The sequence below is a fragment of the Astatotilapia calliptera genome, chromosome 11 (genome assembly GCF_900246225.1).
Source record: "Astatotilapia calliptera chromosome 11, fAstCal1.2, whole genome shotgun sequence".
NCBI lineage: Eukaryota > Metazoa > Chordata > Actinopteri > Cichliformes > Cichlidae > Astatotilapia > Astatotilapia calliptera.
In genome coordinates, this window is record NC_039312.1 from 30,112,375 (window position 1) to 30,133,534 (window position 21,160).

The window sequence follows — 21,160 nt, forward strand, 5'->3', positions numbered from 1 at the left end:
CATCCACAAATTCTTGATATGGTGCCGTGACGGCTGAAACGAGACGGAAAGGTATGAAGCGATCTAAAATTAAAGGCATAGTTCATCTTTATAAACAGAAACATTCAGAAAAAGCAGTGACTCAACTCAATCACCACACCAACCCACCTTCCTATCCTTCAGCTTTAAAAGAATAGTTTGACATTTTAGAAAATGTGTGTACGCGCTTACTGGCAGAGGAAACTGATGCTGCCACAAAGTTTTCGTTTGAGTAACACGGCACAAGTTCTCGTCTTTCTTATATATAATTTCTCGACCTTTTGACTTTGATATTTAGTAAACACTGTTAAAGGAAACTGTTTATGTGCAGATAAACTAAGGCATGAGAGAATCAGGGTCACATTTCTGAGGAACTGTGCCTGCAACACTACACTTGGCGATTTCTCACCGTTTTAGAAATGTAAGATTTCTGTTTTACAACACTAAAATATCCTCAGCATAGAGCCCCTGTGATCACAGAATAGCACAACGATAAAACGGCTGTTTTAGCTCTGACAATTTCTTTGAATATAGAGTGTAATTCCTTGACATCTCAGTGCTGCAGTTTTCAGACCAACTTCTCAGCAAGCAGAGTTAACTGGAGTTGCTAACCCAGTCACTGTGTACATTCGGCAGTATTTAACTCTGCAAGAAAGCAAATACAGGTTCCCAAAATATCAAACTTGAGCTTTAATTCACATTTCTAGAAAACACATGTGAAACTGAAATCTAAAAAAAAAAACAAAACAAAACATTCCCCCATTTCTAAAGCTTTCAACTAAACAAAAACCACAAAGCTAATAAATCAACAGCCACAGCAGCAAGATCACATTACTGGCCTCTGTGATGGAGGTGCCATTTGTCTCAGAAGTTGAAATGTGAATACTGATGCTACAGTTGGAAAAATAAAAATAAAAATTAAAAAAAAAAAAAAAAAAAAAAAAAAAAAGAAAAATCATACGATAATCATCAGCTTGTTTCTGGAAAAGAAACTCTGGTCGCTGCATCCGAGAGGAACAAGCGCTGCAGTCTATATGTCACGTGCGTGTTTAACAGCGCTGCAGGTGTGAACTTTAAGTCCAGTTACATCCGACTCTTCTGCATACAAGCTGAAATTGCAAAAACAAAGTGCCTAAAAATGTGTGTGAGCTTGTACATCAGAGGGTTAGAGATGAAAGGAGTTAGTGTTGTGACCGCAGGGATCAGGTGCAGGTCTTTTAACGGATTTTCTGAGACGACATTCAGGACATACAGATAGAAACAACAGATGACAACTGGGAGAAAATACATTCTGGACATTGTGGATGTTGTTGGCATCAGAGAAAAATCTTTAACCTGCAGGATTGCATTCTTTCTACCCAGAGTAAAAAAGTGAAGTTCAGGCACAGACTCAAAAACGAGGGGGTTAAATGTTGAAAAATGCATTGCTTTCATAAATACTTGGCTTGTTGAGTTTAAGAATTTAACAGTTTCAGTATTGACAGGATTTTCACCTTGTGTGCAGAATAAGTACAAAAGGCTCTTCACTCGATGTTCAGACAGAAGCTTCATATTATACACACTACAAAACAATGATTGACATGCATTGCTTTTGTCTGGTTTCTTAAGGCGTCTAGCAAGTGTTTGAAAACATTCATACCTGACAGAGAGCAACCGTATGACTAATAGTGGAAAAACTGACTGAAAATACTATTGACATTTCCTGTTTAGTCCAATTAAAAAGACTTAATTAAAAAATGTGTGATATAATACTGCGTGTGTTTCAGGAAAAGATTATCTGAACAGTGTCACATGTGTCAGGTCCAAATTTTGAAAAGGTTATATCTCAAACCCATTCCTGATGTGAAAAATCCAACATCAATACTGCAAACTGTTTTAAAATGTACTAGTATTATGCAAAATTAGGGACAGGATGCATTCACTGTTACCTTCCTTCAGATTTTTACCAACTGGTCGCTGAAAAAAAAGAAAAAAAAAAAAGAAAGAAAAGAAGAACAGGTTTCAGGACAAACTCTGCTTAAGCGTGCATCAACAACATACCAAAAACTAAAAATATACACACAGTATATCTAACGTGATCCAAGTAGTCGACAAGGTTGTGTCACCCTTTGTGGCTTGAATTAAAGATTGTGGATTAAAAATGATATCAGGTGACCAAGTTATAGCTAAATGGTGATTAAAAAAACAAAACAAAAAAAACTCTCTAAAGCACAGAATGCATTTATATTAAAAAAACAAAACAAAAAAAACAAAAAAAAAACAAAAAACAAAAAAAAAAAAAAACAAAAAAAAAAAAAAAAAAACGCAACGTCATCCATCCAAAATTCAAGCTATTTGAAAAATGGAGGTAGCCTGATGAAGGTGTAACACACTGGGGAAAAGCAGCCCCTCATACAGCATCAGTAACCCCAGAGTCAGAGGCCGAGGATGGGGTAAAGGAGGAACCCTTTCTGCCTCCCTGCGGCCTCCAAATCTACAAACACACGTGTTTCCACCTCAGTGTTACAAACAACCAAAAGCCCAGTGCTGCCAAACAAATAAACACCTTCTTACATTTAAGTCACCTTTTCCACATTATTATGGTCTTATTTAAAAGTTGTGATTAGTCATTCATATACAAACTGTTACTCAAAAAGGGAAAAAAAAAAAAAAAAGTATCGCTAATAAATAATAAATGTAGACATAAAAACAGCCCCCTCTGGAGGTTTAGTTTATACAGTAATCATTGGTTCTCCCTCACACAAACGCACACATAACCAATCAACTTTTGTTCTCAGCAGTTTTACTATAAAAAGGGTCTAAACTCATTCAATCAATCTCTCTCTCACACACACACACACACACACACACACGCTCAATTCATCCCCGCAGGCGATGGACCTGTCGAGCTCTCTGTGGCTGCACTTCGCTGTTGAGCGCACGGCACAGCAGGAATATTAAAAAGAAAGAAAACAAAACAAAAAAGAGGAGCTCTATGGTCCTCCTCTCTGGGTGGGTGGGGTCACAAGCCTCCCCCCGCCCTGTGTGAGCAGCATAGAGGGCAGATCTGCAAAAACAAATGTGCGTGCACAAAAAGCACAAACTCAGAACTGGCGAGCTCCCTTCAAGTGAGAAAAATCCAACCTTAACCAAACTCGTGACCTTCCGTAACGTCAGTAAGATGGCTCTGATAAAACGCAGTAGGTTCAACGGCCAGTTTTTCCTCATGATATTCAGACTTTAAAACACCTCCCTGTTAAAACAGTCTTGTATCTAATGATCGCACATCATCCAAACGCCAGAAGCAACGAAACAAAGCAAAAACTGGATCCTTTGACTGTTCCCACTGATAGCTGCCAGCCCTTCTCAGTCCAGTTTCTCCAACACCGAGGGAACGTAGACCAAGCTGAGCTCGCTGCCAAAGTCGCAAACGATGGCGGCGTTGTCCAGCACCAGCAGCTGCCGGACACCCTGACCGTCGCTACTCTGACCCAGGTACACCGTCTGCAGCAGGTCGCCGAAATTCAGGTCCCAGAAGGAGACGCAGCCCTGCCCCCCTGTCACCAGCAGAGACTCTGAGATCACACCCAGACTGGCCCCGCAACCCACCTCCTGGTGGGAAGAAAAGAGAAGCTGATAACAGACTGCTGTGTAACGCATTTTAAGGGCTCCAACTACTGTTTGTATTCTTGAGAAATTAAGCTTATCATGTAAAGGATTAGAAATCAGGACATTTTTGGAAAGCTTTTTGTGATGACTAAGGAGAGTTTCTTTAGTCTCTGTCAGATATAGAGACACAGCCGAGTACTATCACACTGAATATGGCCAGTTGGGTATGCAAACAGGAGACAGTTAAAGGGAGCTAAACAGTTGGAATTTTGGAGTTACAGGGAATTACACTGTTGAAAAAATAATAATTGCAAAACACCTGTCTGATGCCAGGTTAGGCTTTAGAGAGTTAAAGAAATAAAGACGTGAAGGAGACTGAGCACAGTACCTGCTGTATTGAGTACAGCTTGATTCCAGTGCTGCGGTCCCAGATACAGATGAGGTCATCCAGTCCTGAGCTGATGACACAAGAGGTTGTACACACCAGCGAGGTGACATCACCACAGTGACCGTAAACATGGCTGACTCGGCTCCCTGTCAGGACATCCCACAAGCAGATGGCGCCGTCCTGCCCACCGCTTGCTAGAACCATCGTCTGAGAGGAAAAAGTTTGTAATTGAGAGTCTAATTTACTGTTTCATGAAACAACTTCGTGGTTTTACTTTGGTAATTCCTCTATTTTGACCCACGGTTTTTAGAGAAAATATTCACCAATACCTCCGTTATCACAATATGAAATGTTACGAGACGCGGGGATATTGCTGACCTGGTCTAAGTAGATGGCTGTAATCCCTCCAGAGTGACCTTGCAGGGTAAAGAGGCAGCAAGAGTCCTCCAGTCGATAAACCTAAACAGCACACGCAGATAAGGATGATCTATTAAAAGCACTATCACAAAGACTGCTTTTGGAGTTTGCTCATATTTTTTTTTTTTTTTTTTTTTTTTTACTGCCAGTAAGATCCATTCTATTGAGTTTAATGAGAAATCAAAACAATATTTGTTGTACTTGAAATAAAAAGGACAGAGTGCAGGTCTGTTACCCGGACTGTGTGGTCTTGGCTGCCAGTGACGACTCTGCCGGCAGCTGCACGAAGCACCGTGATCGGCTTTTGGTGAGCACACTGTACGGAGCGTGTGAGCTGGCAGCTGATCACATCCTCACTGCTGTAACAGGGAGACTGAGGCATGCTGCTTCGCCCAGGGGGACCTGGAGGGAAAAATTATTTACGTGAGGAAGAGGGGGGAAAAAAAAAAAAACAAAAAAGGAAAAAAGAACCCCACAAAACTAGAAAAACCCTCCACTTAGGTTTACCTCATCTCATTTTCTTTTTAAATTAAAAAACAAACAAAAAAACCAAAAAAACAAAAACTCATACTGTACATTTTTCACCAATTAAAAATCTAACTCATACAACACTGATGCAGAAACATTTCAAGCCTCACCTCTGTACTGCAGCAGACCCAGAGGTTTGTTCATCTCAACAGTGAAGAAATCCAAGGACCCGTTCAGCCTAGCTGCCACAATTCTGGGAAGGAAGAGACACTCCGAATAAAGAACAGCCACGCATAGTAGCCACAAGTAGGATGACACACTTTTGAATCTCTGTCAGTGTGCCCAAGGGCAGCTGTGGCTACAATGTAGCTGCCATCACCAGTGTGTGGATGTGTGTGTGAATGGGTGGATGACTGAATGTAGTGTAAAGCGCTTTGGGGTCCATAGGGACTAAGTAAAGCGCTATACAAATACAGGCCATTTACAATTTACAGCATACATCTGATGTGTTACAATCTAATGTTATAGAAGCAAGTAACATCTTTTAAGAGGTTGGAAAATTACATAAAATAAAATAAATTAGTGTGCCATTAAAATGACCGAAAAATATTTTTTGCCGATTTAGAGCACGTATGTGTTTAACCTGTTGTTGAGAAAGGCCAGAGCTGTGATCCCAGAAACACCGTCTTCATTGCTGCAGCGTAGCCACCCTTCCACTGCATCCCACAGCTGTAACCAGATGCAATTGTACAGTGATTCTAAACACCAGCGGATCAAGAGTATGACTTTTTTCAGAGTGACATGTGAAATTTTTACAAACCTCCAGTTTGCCGCTGCTCCTCCCGGCAGCTATCAGATTTCCTCTGAGCTCCATGGCCCAGACAGAACTTTCCCAGTCTCCTGCCGCTTGCGCCCCAGCCATCGGGGATCTTTCTTGGATTACAGGTGTAGCTGCTTCCCCTAAGCTCGGACTCCTCTGGAGTTGAGCGCCTGATGGGGGCGAGGAGGAGGCTGAGGACGGAGAGGCGTAGGTAGATGGTGATGGGGGCTCGTGCTCCATGTAGGCACGCTCCACCAGTCCTCCAAAATCAAAGCCTGCTCTGGGTGCGGTGGACAGGTGGGAAGGGGGCTGGGAGGTGAAGTTGGTGTCAATGAGCGGGGTGAGATCGGGCTGGTCAATGAAAAGAGTGGGACGACTGGGCGTGGTGCGGCGTCTTACTGGGTAGAGCTCGTCCTCTGTCAGCCCGTCTCCATTAAACGAGATGTCTCGTTCAGGACTCAAACACTCTGATTCTTGAGCCCCGGTCATGCTGTCCCAGCCATTCCGGTGGTCCCAGCAGCCACTGCTGCTGCTCCGCCTCAGCCTGAGAAGGAGGAAAAAACAAAAAACAAAAAAACAAAAAAAAAAAAACATTAGCATGACTTGAAGAGATAGATTGACTTTACGTTTGCAGATTTACTGGCAAACATTAACACACAAAAGGTCTGATAGGCAAAAATAAATTGATAATCTAAAAACCACCCATGAATACCAGATTGTCCCTGCTCACTGCATATTCCAGATCATGACTACTACTTTCAGTTGTTTCCTTTAGTGGTCAGCACAGATGATCACCAGCCTCCATCTCACCCTATCCCAGCATCCTCTGTCATAGCAACCCTCTGAGTGTCCTTTCTCACTACATCCATGAACCTCTGTAGACTTCCTCTTCTGCCTGACATCTCCAACATATTCACTTTAATACAATCAATTTTCAGCCTCAAATTTCCTAAACTGACAGATTGTTTTTAAACTAAATTTTACTTAATGGAAAAAACAAACAAACAATTCCTAACAATGTAAAAGCAAATCTGGAAACATCTCACAGATCAATATGACATTGAAATGTTTTTAAAACAAGATATTAAGAGTGTCTCACCCATGATTTGGAATGACAGTCAAGCAGTCCCCAGTCTGTGCGTCCCAAACCCGGATCTGTCCAGCCAGGCAGCAGCTAGCTAACAGCATCCCATCGCTAGCCAAACACTCGATATCCTACAGGACGGAAACATGGAGCAGGAAGCCGGTTTAAATAAGACTAAAGCGATCAGCCAAAAAAAGAAATTAATACACATTTATTAAATTCAGCATTTTTGTTTTAAATGGCCCACCCTGTACTGTAGTATAGTACTATGAGCAAGTGTGAGTGTACTCTTGGCTTAAACCTCAACACAGCACAAACACATTTCTGTATCTTTTAAAATCGCTATAAAGCATAGGAATCAGCTGTTTGTTTTACCCTTTTTTCAAATTGACATTTAATCTATATTTGCTAAGCAGATTTTATATAATTACAGTATCTGAGTCATTGCAACTGAACTCATTAACACTGGATTTATCTGCACCACAGATGAGATCTGGTCTTAAAATACATCTGAAATACAAATTAACTAACATTGTTAAAAAAAATAAAGACAAGGGAAAGAGGGAGTGTGCAAATAAATCTGACTAAATAAACAACACATGCTATTTTTTCTTTATATATGCACAGTGTTGCCTTTCTTATGAGTTTGTTTGGTGGACAAACAAAGACTGCGGCGTCTCCATCTTAGTCTCACCATACTGTGGCCCCTCAGCAGCAGTGGTGAGATCTCGCTGACAGGTGGTGAATAGCCGTAATCGTCACAGGGAAGGTCCCCTCGCCGCCGCCGCCCGTGAGGGACACCATTCTGACCGTAGTTTCGTGGGCAGAGAACGCGATACAGACAGAAGAGCAGCAGAACCAGCAGGACACCCGCAGCCAGGCCCAGAGCTGCCACCCTGGATCCAAAGACAACACAAAAGAGTCAGGAGTGCAGTGCCACCACACTACGACACATTTACCAGAAACAATCACACAGAAGCTGAACTTCTGTATATGCTCGTCAACTCCTTCACAAAATCTTTCAATGTACTGCACATTTGTTGTGTGTCATCTGTTCCATGAATTCACCCTTTTAATTGAAGCTCTAGATCTCTAACAGACTTTTTATCTCTCACAAAATACTGTGGAGATGCTGAGTTTCCTAAAATATTATCTGGACACTTTCACAGTCAGATGAGTAAATAGCCCAACTAGTGTATAAAGATCAAGCAGCAAAGTGAGAAACTGTTCATAACTGACAACAGATCTCGATGTTTACCTAAAACATTGTTCTGCAGCTGCACACTCACATGTTTATATAGTTTGTGTGTTGAACAAGTACAACTGTACAAATCTAACTCACAATATGTGGAACTGACCGCTTGGAAAAGAAAAACCATGAAACAGCGCATGTGCCAGCTCTTCTGTGGAATGTGGAGCTAATGTGATGATAACCTGGCAGAGGAGTGTTGACTTTCTCTGCTTAAAAAAAAAAAAAAAAAAAACCTCACATCTGCATTGTGAAAGTAGAGCTTTAACCCTTTCCCCCATGAAGGGAACATTTTGACGGCCAGGATTTTTGGAAATGCAGCTGTATAGGGAAACAAACATCGCACAAACATCTGATGCACAGTCAGTAATCTTGTTCTACAAACAGGCCAATATGGGACAAACTCCTCAGTTCAGAAAAAGAGCTTTAAGGGTTACTACTACTACTACTTTCTGTGCTTATCTTTATTTTGCTAATGGCTACTTTTTTGGCCATTTGTTTTCCAATGAGTAAAATCCATCTAAAGTCCCTGACATCATTTAAACTCATGCAGAAACAAAAACAAGGCAGTCTGTGTACTTCTGTTAGCTTTTAAAAACACTTTAACTGCAATAACAGGAGAATTACTGGCAGCAGAAACGAGTTGGGGAACCAACATTGACACACAGTTGCTTATTTACACATCCAGCACCTCTGGGGCAACGTTGCCATTTATTTGCAGTTTTACTCATGTTCACAATATAAACGGCAAAATATTCACTTTCTTTTAGCTCCGTTTTGGACTGTAGCCACTTGTGAGGGAGATGTGTAGCTCATTGGTTTCTGGTGATGATGTAGTGGGATTTTTGAACTTGTTCAATACAAACAGATGAACAGCAGTGAGAATGAACAGGAGGAAACTTGAGTTTGCATTTCAGTCCTTGCCATGTACTTTTATTTATAAACTCATTTTAGATGTTACTCTAAAAAAAAAAAAAAAAAAAAAAAAAAGAAGAAACAGCACAAATGATGATGAACTCTAATCCTGTCTTCAGACCTATTACACACTACGGTTACTTCACACAAACATCCAGCGGTTTTCGAAGGTAAAATCAGAAACAGATGAGATGGAGTCAGTATTAACTGGTTCAAACTGTGTCATTAACTTTAACCACTGATTGCACAATTTTTTATTTTAGCTGTCTTTTTTCCTGTTTAAAGTTGCTTTTGATCAAGATGGTTTTAAAAGGAAATATAATTTCCCCATGTCTTTCAAAAAAGAGAAGAAAAACTTGTGTTAAGCGGAACACTGGAAAGCTCTTCTTGTGTTAGTCTGTGAAATCGCTCGTGTATGATCACACAAAAGTAGGATGAGAGACTTTATCCAGTTCAAAACTTCTCTTAAACAAGACAAGGCTACGCTGACTCGTTTGTTACATGTAAAGATCTTTGCTCCAGATTAAAAGTACAGAGAATTCCCTTGTAACACCTTTATCAGTCTGGCCTTCCATCTATCGAAACCAGTGTTGATGTCAGTTGCCAATTCCCAACTGTGAAGGTCATGACCCCGACCAAACTGCTGATAGCAATCATATCTGCAGTCCAAAGATGACCAAAAACATCACACTTATGTCAAGGTGACAGACTGGTTTACACAACACGGTACAGTGTTGTTGCGGCAGATAGATGAGGCTGTTATAAGCTGATAAAGCTGGAAAGGACAGTGAATCGGTGTCTCTGAACCTCCCTCTAAGATAAAAGAACATTATCTTCCCATTTTAGCAGCTTTATTGGACTGATATTGTGTGTATACACACACACACACACACACACACAGACACACACAGACACACACAGACACACACAGACACACACAGACACACACAGACACACACACACACACACACACACACACACACCCCGATTGCTCATCATTGTTGTGTAAAAGAACACTTCTAGTCTTAAGACTGATTTGCTAAACTACAGAATTCACAAATTTTAACCAAAGTTAAAACTTTAATTTCCATAAAATAACAATCTAACAACATTTCTAATGGTGTTGTACCTTAAGTACTATGGTAAACTGGGGGTGAGCTTAAACGTGCTCGCCAATGTGCCATGCCACTGACAGCTAGTCTAGTTGTAGTGAGAGTTTCTGCAGTTATGTCTAAAATTGTATTTTTCACTGTGACTTTGACCTCTGACCAAAGTCATCACTGAAGTCTATGCTAACACTGAAGAAATTCCTAAGATATTCTTGTACAGTAAATACTTCCCACACAGGATTAGCCCATTGTCCCTGAATGTGTCACCTGCTAGGGTAAGGAAAAAAAGCCCCACAAAAAACACTGACAAAGCCTGTAAAGTAAACAAGTCAGCCAGGCTTGGCCAGTTAGAGAATACGAATACTTGCTAAAGACGGAGATAACCCCTGGCATTATTAGAATACACTAGGGCTGCTCGATTATGGCAAAAATGATAATCACGATTATTTTCACTGAAATTGAGATCACGATTATTTGACGATATTTATTTAACCCTTTAAGACCTACCATAGAACCAAGTCCGCCAGAGCTTATATTATTTTTTTTGTACATGCTGTAGTGCCATTTGTGGGAGCATTTCAAGTTGCTATACATCAATACAACTGTTATAGCCCATATTTTGCATTAAGTCCATAGTAACTACATTAATTGCAAACAAGTGCAATAAACTACAAAAAAATTGAAAATCGTTTTTGTTTTGTTTACATATATTTCTACTTGGAGAAATTTAAGAGGTTTATCCCTCAAAACTTTAAATACAAAAAAGTTGCAAAAAATAGTTTACAACAACAGGAAATTTATTTTGAGTGTTGTTGGGTCTGTGTTTCCACAAACCCCGCTAATTCTAGAGACTTATTCATCATGAAGAAAACAAGACAGTCGATCGATCCATTACTTGCACAAGGGAGGCCTCATCTGTGTCCAGCACGACAAAGAACCCCAATGGTGGCCTCCTCTCGCTGCCTTTTATTGACAATCCTCAAACAATAGTTTACAAAGCACCTCCCCTTGCAACCCCCCTTTGGTTACATAGACAAGGCACTGTGTGTGTGTGTGTGTGTGTGTGTGTGTGTTACCTCCTGCTGACCAAAGGGTCATAAACCCAGGAAGTTTACATCAAAAGAAACAGATCTTTCAGATAGGATGTATCTACAATAAAACCTCCCCCAGCACAGAGTGGCTGGAAAGGTGGTCAGGATCAAAGAGATGGCTTTGATCCTACTGCTTAAACTAAGACTGTACAAATTTAAGAAACACAATGGCAACATTCAACAATTAGACTTAACAAGTGTCTTCATAGTTTTATTTTGGAGATACAGCAATTTTTATATACTGCAGGAAAAACAAAAAAAAAAAAACAATCCTATGATGCAAATTTGCAAAGAAAACAGCACGTGCATCAAAATAAACTATTTCCAGCTGTGCAATTCGAGTTCTAAGCATCCCAGCAACTATTCAGAAAAGTATAGAGTCAAACATGACTTATAAAAACACTAGTATAAGTATAGTATAGTTTTTTACTTAAGGCCTACAAGTAAAAAACTACATTTTCCGCAAAAATGACATCACTTCCGGTTTCGGGCAGGAAATGCGATAGTTCGAGTTGAGTCTTTTTCAAAGTGGGAAGTGTTAGGAACAGCTGATGGATCGGCAAAGCGTGTTTCTGGAATATTATGTTTTTGTTCCTGCAAGCGCTTTTTATGCAATTTTTGCAAAGCTTTATGTGGAAGGAAACCGTGACCGAGGACAAGCTGATGGCATCAGATGTAAGTACAACTCCTCCGGTTTCATATGCAAAACAAATTATTGCGCTAGCTTAGCGGTTCAGGTTCTACAGGGATTTAAAAATAGTTACGCAAAACGGAGTGTGCTGCTCTGACCGGCTTTAAAGGGTTAACAATAACAATGTATTGAATAATGACTTTAAATAATAATATAAAATAGTGTGCAAATACTGATAACAGTGCAAATGTTTGCAATATAAGAAATAAATGAAAAATGTAAACATCTATGTTTAGTCAACTTTGCAGTGTTGCTCTGTGGTGCAGCTACTACATCATAGCAAAGTTTACACACTGTCTACTTGATCCACGTCTAACTCCGCCAACCCATAATGTTTCCACACCACTGAAGTTTTTTTTTTTTACCTCTTTTCAACCAACGGCAGTCACTCTCCTCTCCAAATAACTTCTGCTTAGCTTTCCGAGCTTCCCTCGGGTCCTCTTAATTGTTGTGACGCGTGTTCGAAATGGAGAGCGGTGCGCTTGACTTACCACACGGAGCAGCGCGAGAGTAAAGCATGAGGGAGGCTTTAATAATCGGCTCAGTCATTTTTAATGATCGTTGAAAGCCCAGATCGTAATCGTGATTAAAATTCGATTAATTGAGCAGCCCTAGAATACACACAAAGAAACTGCATTTTCACCTCACATAAAAGAAGATTACCATCAGCCCAGCAACAGTGAACACTAAGCCAAGCATGAAACGTAGGTGCTCTTTTACTCCCTTCTGTGTTATGTCAACTTAAATACTGTAATAGAAAATACATCTACAGCACTGACAAGTTTAAAAGTAACTTAAAATGTTTTTGATTTTGAGAGAAGTGTCATGATTTCTCTTTGCAAGACCTCCAAGAGCAGTTCCGCAGACAGACTAAGACTGCAGCTGAAAAAAAGAGATTTTAGTCCAAAATTATGTTATTTCATGTCTGGAAAACTAAACCTGAATGGCTCAAATGCCCTAAATGCTATTGTACTTCACTGCTCCAACTTCAGCAAAACTGCAGAAGGAACTTAAAGGCTTCAGTGTCCAAGGTGCAATCGGTTCAATGACACAGGTACAAAGTGTGAAGGTCAAGGTCCTTTACCTGCCATGGCCCCTATTTACACTCAGCTGTGTGACGTCAAGGTTTGTTTTTTTCTAACCATGTGCAAAAACAGTGATCGCTAAACTGAACTGAAACTAAGAAAAGCTAGGGCCTGAAAAAGATATCACTCATTCAATTAGGCTAAGAAAATTATGTTTCTTTGTAAATTTGTCTAAAAAAAAAAAAAAAAAAAAAATTATATGAACTCATAAAAACAATCAGAGCTGGTTCATCTGTACCTTCTTTCATAAGATACTAATTAAGGCAGGTAATGTAGCATTCAGAGGATTCTGAGATTTCAGCATTTCCCCCTTATTTCGTTAAGCATGTGTCTACATATTACACATAAATAACTTCCTCATGAACTAATAATAACAGCAGGAACCCAAAACAACAAGTACCCAAACAAGCGGGGATTAATATGACCCAACAGGTGGTAAGCTGCCCTGCCTGTAGATCCTACATGCATATATTTGGTCAGATCAACATTTTCACAGAAATCCTTTCATTTCTTGTTTGGAGAGCTGTAGGAGGCTTATGTTGCTTTGAGAAACGTCCTTTTCAATGAGAGTCTCTAGAATAGTAGGGGCAAACAACTCAAGTAGCCACACTGATGGAAAATCTGCTGGATTTAAATAATCAAAAGTTACCCTTTTAACACCTTAAGGCATGCAGGTTTATCAAAGAGTTTGTGAGGCAGTTCAAACTTAAAGCGGGTAGATGTCTGTGTCTTTCTGACTACTAACTTGTAGAGGGTGAGGTCTGTCTGCAAGTCAGCAGAAACCTTGAGAATGGGTGGTTGAGGGTGTCTCGTGTCCTGAGGGTGACGTGCGTCAATGGCCTCCTGGGGTGTCAGATGAACAGTGATTGGGATGACAGGTAAGATGCTAATGTACCTGTAAAAGGACAATAACATAGTGGACATAATGAAGCTGAAAGAAACATCGAAGCAGAATTAAAGACTTAAGAAAAAAAAGAAACAAAAAAAATTGTTCCTGGCTTTTACACCTTTAAAGTGGGAAAGTGTTTGTTTGACAACGCATAAGCACATAACTGAAGTAGGTTACTTGTTTGTAGCTGCATTTTCCATGTGGAGAATGGCTGACAGAAATTAGTTGTTCTTTTTGTCCAGCTTTTATTTGGAGTTGATATAAACTTCATAATGCAGCATTTCATTTTGCAGAAACATCCCATACACGCCAGGAATGAAGCAACACATTATGCTGCACCAGTATCATAACGAGGCAAGAAAATCTAAACTGCTTTGCTTGCTTTTATGGAAAATTTGGGATCTCCGCTACAGTGTAATATACCGTTTCCCAATTAAGAAAATAACAGACTGACGAACAACAACAAAAAACTCCCCAGCAGCACTCGCCTTTTTGCTAAAGTGATGTTGTAGTAACTGAAGAGTGATGGCCAGTGCCTGAAGGACAGTCTCCTCCATCCCTCCTCATCCTCCTCCCCCCAGGTGATCTGAGGTACAGCGGGTGGGGACTGTGGAATGGGCCCTGCCCTTGGAGGGCCATGATGTCCCTGCGATTGGTTCTCAGGTAAAGGAGTTGGATCTGGTGCACGATGGATGCTCAAGGTGCTGGTAGGATCCCCACCTCGAAAAACCGGGGCCACTCCCAGGTGTGGGGGCAGACCACCTCCCCCGGTGTCGCCTAAGGGGCTTTGTTCAGACACCTGTGCAGCCAGGTAGGTGCGGATTCCAGCTGGGTCGGTATACACAAGGATACCAATCCAGATCACTGTGCCAGCCTAAAAATGAAAAAATAAAAAGGTCATGTTGATCAGTTAGCTGGAATATGTGGCCAGCTTCATTTTACATCGAGCTGATATTTACTTAATTTAGACCACTTTAACCTAATGTATGTATATGCTTGTATTAAACGAATCCACCTTACAGTATAGGCATCTTTACATACATTGTTGGCTTTATGTAGGCACAGCAATAAGCTTGCAGACTGTAAAAGCTATTCTGTTAGTTTTAAAGCTGAAACAGACATTCACCCCCCCACCCAAAAAAAAAAAAAAAGATCTTGTCAGTCTTTGCCATTGTATGAAAGAATTAGAAGCTGACAGTTGAAGACAAATGGCAGCAAAGTGCACAAAAACATTTACAGTCAGTTCTGAATTTGTCTTCTCACCATGATGATGCGCTGAGCCAGGCGCGTGCGAGCCAGGAAGTACACCACACGCAGCCTCTTGGGGAGCCTCAAGTTTCTAAAGGCTGGTGTCTGCAGAGTGATTGTATGCGGAGAGGGTCGCGGTGGAGGGGGTACCTCACGTGTACGCAGGGGGCCTGGCTTGGGTGGAGGCATACCTGCTTCAGCTGGCAGGCGGCGGTTCAGGTCAGCCAGCTAAAGGGAAATAATGAGGTTCACACATTTTTTTTTTTTTTTTAAAACATCGTTTTTTGAAAGTATGCATATGCGTTTCTCACCTCCATGCGGCGAATGTCTATAGATAGTACAGTGGTGAAGAAAAACATCTGCAGGAAGAAGTCAGACACCAGCCCCACAACAGCAAATAAACAGAATTCCTAAAATAAACAGAAGAGACATTAACCACATAGAAGCATTTCCCACCTGGCTTGATTTAGCATTATGCTTTGCTTATTTAATAACAATAACTTTAACTACAGTTTTCTCCTGGTGCACTTCCTTCAACAGTTCCAGCATTTGTCCTCTTACCTGGATAGCTGGCACAAGAGTGAAATATCCAATGAGGATAATACACAGCTCAGTGGCCATATTCTTCATGATAGACCAGCTCTCATTACTAAGGCCTGAAAAAACAGAGCAACAATCAGGGAAAAATAAAGAAATGCACAATATTTAATAAGCCATGACTAAACTACATTCTCCAAACTTACCTTGAGCTATGCGCAGTTTGACCTCGAGGTCGACAGGGGTGGAAACCACAGACTTGGTGAGCACCAAGACGTTCTCCAGCCCGATTACCACCACCAGATAAGGGAAGATCTCACTGCAGGGAGAAAAATAAAATACCCTCAACTTTGAGTACAGTTATCTTTGGTAATATACACTTTCACCACATTACCACTGTGTGGAATTCTGTTTAAATTACAAACACAAATGTACTTTAATAATGCAGCCGCCAAGGCACCGAGAAAATGTATGTGGTCCACTCCTATGTTTTGTTTGTTTTTTAGTTATAAAATCAGTCATTTAGGGTTCAATTTCTTTTTTTTTAAATTCTTGGCCCACATAGCTGGGAATTTCCCTGAGATTAGTATGTGTGACAGATTAGTTTGACAGGATAGATAAGCTTTAGATGAGGCAAGTGTATAACTGGGTCACACACACACACTCAGTAACACTGTACATAATAAAACACACACACACACACCCAACACTATCTGTATCTCACCAGCTTTGTGTGTGGAGTCGATTATGACTCTGCAGATTTGCATGTTGCAGTCATAGTTTTGGTACGTTGGCCTTGATGTGTGTTTATGCAAGCACATGGCCTGGGCATTCACAGCCCATGGAGGACTTGCATGGATCTTAGTGGCTGGTTAACAGTACCACTGTCACGCCATGAGGTCTGCTTCCTAATAAACAGCTCACGATTGGACAGCCATTAAACGTCAGTATCTGAATACATCTGCCCCATATTTCAGTCCATCCCACTTCCACACAGTGTTCTTCCTTTTTCATACACACTAACACGCTGTTTGCCCACATGAAGTGATCATTAATAGAACTCCATGTATGATCAATACAGAAGAAGAGGAAAGTCAAAAGTCAGGTACGTGCACGTGAGTTGGTAAAAATAAGGATACAACTGACAGCCAGCTAGAGGTGTTAACATTAACAGGATATATTTGAATGTCAGTAAGAGCAGGAGAACAATGAAATTACTGCAGACATAATTTCAGTAGTGATTCACAAGTTAAACTCATCCTTCAACCTCTTAAAAATATTAGCTAGTAAGTCTTTTCAGGCTGCCGCAAAGAGTTGACTCGGTTCATTTGGACAGTGTTTTCAGAGAGTTTCCTGAAAACGCTACATCCAGACGTACAGAATGAATTTTTTAGGACTTCCTTACCTGGATGATTGAGCGTGCATGAAGACAGCTTTTAGGCTGGTTTAAACAGCATTCATAATAAAGAAAATGTACTGTAAAAACAGTTCATGCACTTAAAAGTGTAAGGAGCATTCAAGTGCTAATCACTACAGTCTGAAGTTAAAGCTACTGTGGAAGGTAAGTGCAATAGCACTGGAAGCTACTTCAGTTAACTAACATACAACGATGCCATATGCATTAGTTTCTACATGCAAACACGAGAAGAAAAAAAAAAAATAGCACTGACTGTAATGAAACTGATTCCTTGCTTTGGTGTAATCAAGGGAAACAATGAGTATAAGTCATGAAAGTACAAGTACCAAGTTGCTCTCAGTGATGCAAACATACATTTTTGCTGCGTCTTGATTAAACTGTTTTCTTGGCTGCCTGATTTTTGAAACAGTCTCTGCATTCCTTGGCTCAAGTTTTAGGCTGAAATCTAATAAGCATCTGCTGCCAAAATGGCATGTGCGTTACTGTTCCTGGCAGATGAACAAGAGCAGAGACCAGACCCCTTTAGTAATCTTCAGACACTCAAGTATGTAGAAAATGGTTTTTACCCTCCATTAAGTGTGGGTGTCAGTCCAAACAGTGTACACAGACCCACAGACATGAGCAGAGAGCTGAGCACTGTGACCACAGCAGCCAGAGCAAGGCCCCACTTAGATTTCACCATGTCGATCTTACCTGCAAGGAAGAAAAAGATGATATGTTGAGGACTTCACACTAACCAGCTGTACAACTATTCAAATCCTCAGCCAGACCTTGTCTTAAATCAAATGATGGTGATCATGTAGAGAAGGCGTTTAAGCATTTCCAAAATTACATTTCTAGATGGCAGGTGATGACACTGAACACTAGGCTTGCTGATAAAATATGCAGGGGTTATGAAATGAAACTGTACAGGCTATCCATTTCTCAAACTTGCAGGTTTTCTTTGAAATGACAATTCTGAAAATGACTACACTGTAAAATAAAACAGCAGCTGCATATTGTTGTAACAGATGTTTGTTCAATTACAGTTTTCCAAGGCAGCCTCAAGTGTACACTCTGATTTTCCAGACTGGAAGGAGAGGTCTTTCTCAGAAGGGAACAGATAGCAAAACAATGGTGAGACAAATAACTGAACTTTCTGACCCCGATGTATCAAAAATAAGAATGAAACTTAAACAGACTCAACATAAGAAAGAAAGCTCCGTTTTATTATCGGAGCAAAGAAACATCGTGGACCCTTCTGACCTCTCAGCTTTCCTCGAACCTCAGGAGAACAGAAATAAAGACTGTGTGCTTCATCTTTCTCACACATTCTTTCCACTGTCTAATGCTGCACAGACCCCGTTTCATATCACACGTCCCAAATAAAATTCCCTTCTTTTTACTGTTTAATGTGAATTTCATGAAGAATTTTTCCTTAAACTGTACTTTGCGCAGCACCACTTCACTGTCTGAGACACTAGCAGCCCAGTCTGCTCTGACGTGTAATCAAAGTTTCTTCACTTTTCAGTTGGCATAAAAGTCAGGCAATGTTGGTTACTATGCTAAAACAAAACAAAAAAAACAAAACAAAAAACCCCTATGAAAAATGCTAAAAATCTGAATCATAGAAAAGCGACATGCTAAATATTTCTCTGGTGGTCAAAATGACAGCACAGCCATTTATTCAACATCTCTGAATGGTTACATTTTCAGAGGATATCAGCATTTTACTAGCAAAGTGAAAAATTGTGTTTGCATTGATTGTAATGGGTTTTGTGTGTGTGTGTGTGTGTGTGATTTCTTGCTTGTTTCACTGTTTAACAACAAATATTGTGTTACTGAGAATTCAAAACAGCATGAACGTGCCAAGAGCAGGAAAGATGTGCTAACAACAAACATCAAGGTATTTCTCTGAAGCTTTGGAGATACTGACATCAAAATAAAACCTTACACTTGTGTTTACCTCATGTTTTCTGTGATCACAAGGTGTTCCGGTATTATTATAGAATATTATGGCTCTCTTTTGGGTTCATTAAGAAACATTACCGTAATTGTCGGGCTATAAGCCGCTACTTTTTGCACAAGCTTTGAACCCTGCGGCTTTTAGTCAGGTGCGGCTTTTCTATGGATTGTCCGTGATTTTTGTCATATCGTAAGACGATTTGTTTTGTTTGTTCCGCTGTTGTACGGCACTACGTTGCCTGGCGGAAGGATCGGGGTTCAAGAGTGGTATGTTAGTCACATGTCCGTCCGCCAGGCAACGTAGTGCCGTACGAAGTAGCGCGAAAAACAAACTTCAAAGTAGCGCTACGCGTTCAGCGGGAGGTGTGGATGATGAGCGGCGATAAACTTGCGAAAAGCAAGTTATGCCCAACTCCACCGGTGGAATCTGACAGCGTGGAAAAGTGTGAAAACATCCACGATCACCAACGGATTTTGAAGGGCTGGACTGATGATGGAGAGGAGGACACCGCCACGGCCCTTCTGAGGGTGTTCGACTCTGACACTGACAACGAAGGAGAGAAGCTGAGAGTGGATGACGAAGCCATCCTGAGCCTGTTTGTATCCGACACTGGAGGAGAGGACTTTGGTGGTTTTAGTGCGCAGGAAGAAGAGAAAGATGGTGGTGAATGACTGACTTTTCTTCTTGTTAAAGCCGTGTCACTGCACCTGAGCCTAAAAGGTAGTCCGAATCTATTTTTCTGGTGTGCTGTAGGTTACTGTTATGTACTACATGTGCAAATATGTACCCATAACTTGTTTTTCAAAATATTAATAAAAGGGGTGTGTCTCCAAACAGCCATCTCTTTCCTGACAATTCCTTTGTGCACATTCTCTTACATATGATAAGTCAACATTGAAACACCTGCGGCTTTTGGTCAGGTGCGGCTAATGTATGTACAAAACAGGATTTTCCCCTGATTTTAGCTTGTGTGGCTAATATTCAGGTGCGCTTTGTAGTCCGGGAAATACGGTAGTCTCATTGAATAATTATCTAAATTATTATACTGCAATTACAAGTGCATATCAGGAGCCAAATGTGAGTAATTTAACCACCTTGCAGGTGAAAATTCATTTGAGTACTTGGACGGTGTGTGTGTCTGTGTGCACGAGTGTGTGTGTTTGTTCCCTGAGCTAATGTTTGTGCTGGCAAGCTGCCGATGGTTTGGTGGCTGCATTCTTACAGCGGTGTGCAATGTTCCCATGTGAGGATTATCCCTGCAGCAGACAGGGACAACCTTGGCACCCAAACACTTGTGCACACAAAAGGGCACAGCACGTTTTGCCCTCATTCTCTGGCACTTTTCTGTTTTAACTATGGTGAGGTGTGCAAACAAGTGGTAGTGGTGGGGGGAGTCGAGATGTTTGAACATGCACCGAGTACAAAGCAGATTTAAAGGGAGTTGGACTAACGTGTAGAGAAGTAGATGTAGGCAAAAAGAATGATGTATGTGGTGACGAGCGGGATGAGTTCAGCAATGCCGATCTCCTCCTTGAAGTGGACGTGAACCATGTGGTCATCTCTGAGGGTGCAGTTGGCGGATGGGTGAAGCTGCTTCAGCCGGGCCCGTAGGCTGCCTAGGAACCTGGACACACAAATAACAATTAATCATCGTCACATGGAGTAACAAACTTCATCACTCCATTTTTAATTTTGAGAAACAGACACTTTGCCTTGAGGGACAGATGCCATTAATCCAAGGAGAAGACAGTTCTGACTATTTATGCCGTTCTATTGAAAAAGTGAAATACAATAAAATGCAAAACCTAAGTCACAGACTCCTACTCTGTTCAGGCTCCAGAGTTAGTTTGTAGATCTCAGTTTCAGTTAGTTTCCAGAGTTGGTTTGTTCTTTTAGTTTAGTTTTTAATGCATAGAAACATAGTTTGACCGTGAGCAAGCCCAGAACAGACAGACGATACAACAGAAAACACTTTCCAAAAGACACTTGACTCAAAGTCATGGAAACATCCCAGTCTCACGCTCCTCAAGCTTCTTCTCTGAAAATTTTAGTAAACTACAAAAGATTGAAATTTTTCCAATTTAGTTCCATTAGTAAAATATATATTTCTTAAGTGTAGTTTGTAATTATTATTTTTTATTTCTGTTTACCGATTTTAACTCTATTAGTTTAAAGTTTAAGGAAGTGTGTATTTTGTGTCT

General features: G+C 40.7%; 1 protein-coding gene across 5 annotated transcripts in view; it reads right to left on the minus strand.

Annotated features, from left to right (window-relative positions):
• Positions 1-2,327: 2,327 nt before the first annotated feature.
• Positions 2,328-21,160, minus strand: part of scap (SREBF chaperone) — a 30,145-nt gene continuing 11,312 nt past the window's right edge. For 4 of the 5 annotated variants that reach the window (XM_026183810.1, XM_026183809.1, XM_026183806.1 and 1 more), the window contains 17 exons: positions 20,411-20,583; positions 17,581-17,707; positions 15,804-15,916; positions 15,622-15,716; positions 15,372-15,470; positions 15,076-15,288; positions 14,301-14,686; positions 13,669-13,818; positions 7,478-7,679; positions 6,799-6,914; positions 5,700-6,243; positions 5,523-5,608; positions 5,050-5,132; positions 4,647-4,813; positions 4,373-4,453; positions 3,995-4,201; positions 2,328-3,609 (listed from right to left, as the gene is read on the minus strand). In XM_026183810.1, the coding sequence (XP_026039595.1) occupies positions 3,364-3,609; positions 3,995-4,201; positions 4,373-4,453; positions 4,647-4,813; positions 5,050-5,132; positions 5,523-5,608; positions 5,700-6,243; positions 6,799-6,914; positions 7,478-7,679; positions 13,669-13,818; positions 14,301-14,686; positions 15,076-15,288; positions 15,372-15,470; positions 15,622-15,716; positions 15,804-15,916; positions 17,581-17,707; positions 20,411-20,583 (3,088 nt within the window). In that variant the 3' untranslated portion in view covers positions 2,328-3,363. The remainder of the gene's footprint in view (positions 3,610-3,994; positions 4,202-4,372; positions 4,454-4,646; positions 4,814-5,049; positions 5,133-5,522; positions 5,609-5,699; positions 6,244-6,798; positions 6,915-7,477; positions 7,680-13,668; positions 13,819-14,300; positions 14,687-15,075; positions 15,289-15,371; positions 15,471-15,621; positions 15,717-15,803; positions 15,917-17,580; positions 17,708-20,410; positions 20,584-21,160) is intronic. The other variant, XM_026183807.1, reaches the window with a different exon arrangement.